General features: G+C 42.0%; 1 protein-coding gene across 1 annotated transcript in view; it reads right to left on the bottom strand.

Annotated features, from left to right (window-relative positions):
- accs (1-aminocyclopropane-1-carboxylate synthase homolog (Arabidopsis)(non-functional)) overlaps positions 1-5,819 on the bottom strand; it is a gene marked incomplete at its 5' end in the record, with an annotated part of 10,273 nt that extends 4,454 nt beyond the window's left edge. Inside the window, 13 exon segments of the mRNA XM_014005533.1 lie at positions 304-457; positions 602-744; positions 972-1,113; positions 1,230-1,275; positions 1,368-1,457; positions 1,844-1,944; positions 2,112-2,189; positions 2,272-2,369; positions 4,319-4,385; positions 5,030-5,099; positions 5,198-5,268; positions 5,538-5,597; positions 5,686-5,819. Of these exon segments, the coding sequence (XP_013860987.1) occupies positions 304-457; positions 602-744; positions 972-1,113; positions 1,230-1,275; positions 1,368-1,457; positions 1,844-1,944; positions 2,112-2,189; positions 2,272-2,369; positions 4,319-4,385; positions 5,030-5,099; positions 5,198-5,268; positions 5,538-5,597; positions 5,686-5,819 (1,254 nt within the window).
- Positions 5,820-6,446: the final 627 nt, after the last annotated feature.

The raw sequence follows: 6,446 nt of genomic DNA, 5'->3' as shown, positions 1-6,446 counted from the left end.
TGTCTGTTAGTGTAAAGCGCTTTGGGGTCCGGAGGGACTTGAAAAGCGCTCTATAAGTTCAGTACCATTTACCATATTCAATAAATCATTCTGATTAAAGCTCTGGACTAAAATAGTAACATGGCAAAAGAAAATTCCAAGAATTGCAATTTCATTTGCTTTTTTTATTGCGAACAGAGAACTGAGCTGTGTGGTAAAATTCCGGTCATACATATGTCTTATCAAAACATGAACTTACCTGGAGAAAGATTTTACAAATTGGGGAAAAAAAAAGATAGGCAGTAAGACACTGAAATAACTGACCGAGCTGAAGGTGGTGCTGTTGATCGGCGAAGACAATTCGAAACCATCCGGGTGTGGAGCAGAAGAARGCTTGGCCACAGCTCAACACGACCTTGTGTCTGAGGAAGCACCTCCACAGATGCAGCTCCTCCTCAAACGATGACTCCCGGAGATACTGCCAAAACAACGAGACAGAAGTGAACCCCTCGGGACTCTGATGTGTTCAAAAAGGACAAAATCTACAGCTCTTTAAAGATCAAATGGGTGGCCCATATTGTTTGTGCACAAATTGCAACTAAATYAATCTAGCTGTGGTTACCTTTCTGAGGTCAGCCCAGACATACAGAGCAGCAGGTCTGTCCAGGAAGGGGGTCCCTATGCTGCGCAGCTCTCCAGTCAGAAAGCTGTGAGCAGTTTTCAGCCTTCGTCTGTTTTCTGGTAAAAATGTATTGTTGATCCATTCTAAAAAAAAATGCAAAATTATAATGAGTAAGTTTAAAGTTACTAGTATTTACACAGCTTGATATACAGTGGGACTCTATAAAAAGCTGCAAGAGGACAGAATCATTTTAAATGTGAAGTATGCACAGGAAAGCAGCTTCATCAAATTAAGTGACTCATCCTTTTATGGTGAATTTAACGGTCCTGATGCTGTGTGTTTTTGTAAACCRGTGAAACCAGGCTGGTACCTGTGTCCTGAAGCAGCTGTGCCACCTGGTGCTGCAAAGTTCCAGGGACACCGTGAAAGGAGCCCAGCTGAGCCAAAGCCTCCACAACGTCTCTGTTCTCAGTATACAGCGTGCCTATCCTGATGCCTGCCATCGCAAAGTCCTAGAACAGGGACAAATCAGAACAAAGACTGAATACCCACAGGAGAAGAGATTTTCCTCTTCTGTCAACAGGAACATAAAAAGTCCCACACACTTTCAGACCTTGGCTGTACGCACCTTGCCCAACCCCCACATCACATGCGTCCTCTGCGGGTCGGGCAAACTGAAATAAGGGCATATCAGCGGGAGATAAGAGGATGTCCTCTCAGCCACAATTGTGATGATTAAGGGTCTAATAGAGTAATCATGCGGTACCTGTCTAGACTGAGGACGCTGTGAAAGGTGACAGATTCATCAAAGACCGTCAGCATGTACACCTCGTCCACAATGACGTGCAGCTCATTCCTAAAGCGGGAGAAAAGAGGGTCCAAGCAGACACAAATATTTCAGTACCGCATTATAAGCTTCAGCTTTGTACTGTTAGCGGTTATTTATGACAAAGCGAACACAACATAAACGTGAAGGGAATCCTCCAGCGTCCGCTGTCAGAGTAAAAGCCCTGAGATTTATGGTTACAGCAGCTCTGTGCTTTAAGGAGGTCTAAGGAGAGAATAACTCTGGCGAGATTGTTCAGACAACACAAGACGATACAGGAAACTCTTCCARGCATGGCTGTTATTGACAATATGCTGCAGGTTATAGAGAGGTGGTAAAACCGTGTGACAAACACTTGATACTTCCCACACACAGGACGAGCCTCACAGCGTGAGATAATAAAGGGCTTACCGTACCTTTTGGCAAACTCTAAGAAAACAATCATTTCTTTCTGAGTGTAGATCTCAGCCAGAGGATTGTGAGGGTTCATCAGAATAATGGCTCGGATGATCAGACCCTTAAAGAAAAAGGCAGCCTCTGGGTAAATATAAACTGCTTTATTGCAATGGAGCGGTCTTTTAGAGCTGAAGCTTTATTATCTGCATTAATAAATGTGGATCTGCTTAGCTTTAAATATTCWTTAAAGAAAACAGCTTAATAAAAAAAGATGCTTCCATACGTCACCTCTTGTTTAGCTCTGTTTAGACCCTCTTCTAGTTTCGCCACAGTGAGCTGGAACGGTCGGCCGTCTTTGCCTTCAGCCTTTGAATAAAAACAAGGGGAAAAAATATTGTTTTGTATTGTTTAACATCTTAAACTCCAAGATTAGAAACTGTTTTCTTACCTCACAATCGAGGGGAATATGGAAAAGTTTTACATCGCTATACAAATTCAGATCTTCAGTGATAACACCATAGAAAGGAGTCGGAATAAGGACTGCATCTACAAAACAAAAACATTAAAACACCACATAATATTAATTTTAGAATTTAACACACAATAGAATTAAGACAAATCATGATATTCTTTGATGTTATAATCACAAACACAAGACATTTATTTTAAAAAATGTGTATTTTTTTATTAAGATGCAAATCATCATGAAAAAAAAAACTCATTCACGATAACATCAATATGTGAAAACTGTTTATCAAAGTTAAAACATAAACTAAAGCACTTGAAGAGATTCTGCCCGAAGCTGAACTGAAAAACGTGAAATTTAAGTCGATGCTTTTAACACAATAGAATTAAGACAAATCATGATATTATTTGATGTTATAATCACAAACACAAGACATTTATTTTAAAAAAATGTGTATTTTTTTAATAAGATGCAAATCATCATGAAAAAAAACTCATTCACGATAACATCAATATGTGAAAACTGTTTATCAAAGTTAAAACATAAACTAAAGCACTTGAAGAGATTCTGCCCGAAGCTGAACTGAAAAACGTGAAATTTAAGTCGATGCTTTTAAAAAAATGCTTTGCACAGTGCCCGTCTGGTGATATTGGATTTTAAAAAACAGTATCTCGTGGCCACGCATTATTATCACGTTTCTCGAGGCCACAAGGTAATAATGCGTGATAATTTTGAGCAGCCATGTCTTCTTCAGTCATATTATCAGTGGTGGGCAGCACTAAGGTCAAAATTAGTTCCACTAGCCCTAAAACACTAACTCAAATATTTAGGTCCCCTAATTCTAAAGCACTAACTCAAAAATTTAGGTCCCCTAATTCTAAAGCACTAACTCAAATATTTAGGTCCCCTAATTCTAAAGCACTAACACACTGAAAATTTTTGCAAAAGCTAATTCTAACACACTAAAATAACCCAGTCAACCCATGGACATTCTTCAACAGACAACGTGAATCARATATTGCCATGTTGCTCTCTTAAGACTTATCATTGACATTCCTCAGCCATATCTGAGGTCATACCTAGTGGATAAGTGACACACATATGAATAAAATGTGCGATAGCTTTCATCTCAGCTGTTAACATTAATAATAACATTTATCAATAACATTTGTGTTCAGCTGTTCAAAGTTACCCCACACAAATGGAGACAACGTTTAGCCAACCCCGAATTGATGAGAACCAATAGGCACGCTCACGGAGAAAGKGCTCAAAAGWTGCTGTGACACAAGGCCGTCGAACAGATCTTATAAAAACTCCCCATCATGTTAATAAACTGTGGTGCACGAGGTTAACAGAATGCTGGAAATGACATGAGCAAAAGCTGACATACGTACATAAACGGGCTTGGACCTTGGTCATAACTGCTTCACAGCTCTAGTTATTCTTATCAATATTATGTTTAATCTAAACGGTTCATCGTTCATAGTAGCCTATATATGAGAAAACAATGAACACCCTAGGTGTGTGTCGGGAAACAGGTGTTTTATTGTTCCCAAACATAATATAACTTCTTCTGCAGCCAAGGCACAGTGTGAGAGAGGAGCCTTGTTTTGAGTGTTGAGATTAAAAAATAATAAAGCTTTTTGAACAATTTCAACTCCAGTCACCTGCAGCTGCAGCATTAAGAATTACTTCATGTCTAACATAAGTGAGTGAAGTATGTCGCTCATACATATATTACAATAAAATGAAATTAATGCTAACTTGGATGTAAACGATCAAGTCGTTCTGCATGGAAATTACTGTAGTTAAAAAAGACTCGTGGCCACGTGATAATAACGCATGAGATTAATCGTTTTTATCCAGTGTCACCTGACGGGCTCCGTAGGTTTGTTTGCACAGCTGTGTAAAAATATTTTCCCGACTCCGTTAGTCTTAAAAGGGAAATTTCTATTTTCTTTCAGACACGTTCTTATTTATTCAGCTCGATAAAAGTATACGCCGCATGCGGGTGCGTTCGTGAGCCTACCTTTAGGATCACAAATTACTGCAGATATACATGAGAAGAGGGAGCCACAGCCATTCATCACCACAACCTGAACAAACACACACACACACATACACCAAGTTAGGAACGAGTCATTTAACACACGGTGGGGTGGTGGGGAGTAAATTTGTAACAAATTCATACACCTACCTAATATGGCAGCTGTTTTTTTTACAACAGCAGACTGAGTGTGGAGGGATATTGCTTTTTTATCAAATTGTTTTGCCGTTGGGATTTGATGAATTGTTTATTTAGTTGACTTATTGRGTGGCAGGTGGTCAAACTACCTCTGTGATGATGCTTTACATTCTCATGTAAAAAAGGGTTGAAATAKAACAGATGTGTAGAATGAACTGTTTCACTCTTAATATGTTTGTTTTSTTCAAGTGTTTTGAATGTTGAAGTTCACGACAGCGAACTTTGAAAAACTGTTAACAGGTGTGGGAATGCAAGGAAAAAGCAGATTAGGTTATTCAAGTAGGGTGGTAATACGAGTACGATACACTTTACAGTCAAGTGTCCAACACCTGAAGCTTGGCTAAAGTCGGGGCCTGCAAAAGAATGGTAATCTCAAGCAAAACAGCAAATCTATAACAAACAMGTTGAAAGAAGGAAAGAACAGTTTCAGCGCAGAAAGCTGTGTTACACAACTAGTGGCAAAGTCCAACAATAAAACCAGGATCCTTCACTTACGTTGTCAGCTTTCAGAGGCTTCGGGGAGCAGCAGTGCTGAGTCAGGAAATTTGCAACTTCCTCTCTGAGGCTGAAGGACAGGGAAGGCCGAAGAATTTTAGAAATGTATGAATTATTTTTTTTAATTGGTGTTTACTGAAATGTCAATTAAAGCAGATCCTGTCTTACAAAGCATGTCCCGTCCAGTCTGAATACTGCAGCAAAGAAGGCTCAACATACAGCATGTCAGGCTTGGTCAACTGTAAGAGATCAGAAGTAAAGCTTTTTTCATTTTAGGCCAAAGGAATTAAAACTGCTATGCAGTGAAGTTTTAATGAAAACTTTATTTATGTCAATATAACTATTGTGTGTTGGGGAGAACKGACTGCAGTTTTCTGGACGATCACAATAGAAAGCCTGACTGATTCTGTTTGTTTGTTTTTTTATATATAACTGACACTGTCAGGTGTTATWAGATTCAGGTGTTTTCACATTACAGAAGATTTGAACYTGTGCATATTTGTCGTACTCGTGCATGAAGGAGATCGTGGCACAGTTTGTTCTCACTGGTACCCAAGTTGATTATKCCCTGGAAAGAAAAGAAAAAAATGATGTAAACAATATTTATATCTCCCYTCTTTTATTCAGATGCTCCACACAGAGCGCTGCTGACTCACATCAGGATTGTTTGTGTCGTGGTATTTGTTTGTCGCGTACTGCATGAAGCCCTCCTGGAGGATGCCTCGATGCTGGCGAATGCCGTTGCCGCGGTTCGACAGGTACACGCTCCGACCTGGAGTCTCCGCCCCCCACGCCTCCGCCTCCGCGGCAGGCGTGGGCTCTGACTGTTTTGTCTCCTMCGTGGAGGTGGCCTGCGTCGTGGGAGCGTCCGCGGGTGTTCGGGGTGAAGAGGACGAGACGGGAGGGGCGGCTGTGGTCGCGCGAGGAGCAGAGGGCGAGACGGAGGGSTCTGACGGCGCGGAGGTCGGGGCCCCGCCGCGTCCGGTGGCGAACAGGGCCCCCGTGAGCATGCTGAACAGCTGGAGCTCATGCCGGCGCTCCTGCTCTGCCCTCCTCTCCTCTCGCTCCCCGCGCRGCTCCGCGGCCCGCCACTCTCGCTCCAGCTGCGCCTCCTCCAGGGAGAGGAGGCGCTCCTCTGCCGACCGCTGCCAGGTCATAAAACTGACCAGGGCCTTCCCCAGGCTCTCCTGACCACTAAATTGGCCACGCCCACGACCCCAGGAGGCTTTGCCTCCACGCCGGCGCTTCCTGTGTCTCACAGATGTGMATGCATGGGAGCCCTCTTTACTGGCCTGCTCAGACATGTCTTCTGCCGGACCACCTTGGGGGGCAGCTGTAGTAGAGCCAGTAGTGTTCAAGTCGCTAAAACCTGGAAATATAAAGACACAGTTATTTTCTGATAATATGCTAAGGTGAA

Source organism: Austrofundulus limnaeus, unplaced genomic scaffold (assembly GCF_001266775.1).
Source record: "Austrofundulus limnaeus strain Quisiro unplaced genomic scaffold, Austrofundulus_limnaeus-1.0 Scaffold31, whole genome shotgun sequence".
NCBI lineage: Eukaryota > Metazoa > Chordata > Actinopteri > Cyprinodontiformes > Rivulidae > Austrofundulus > Austrofundulus limnaeus.
This window is presented reverse-complemented; position numbering and strand designations above follow the sequence as displayed.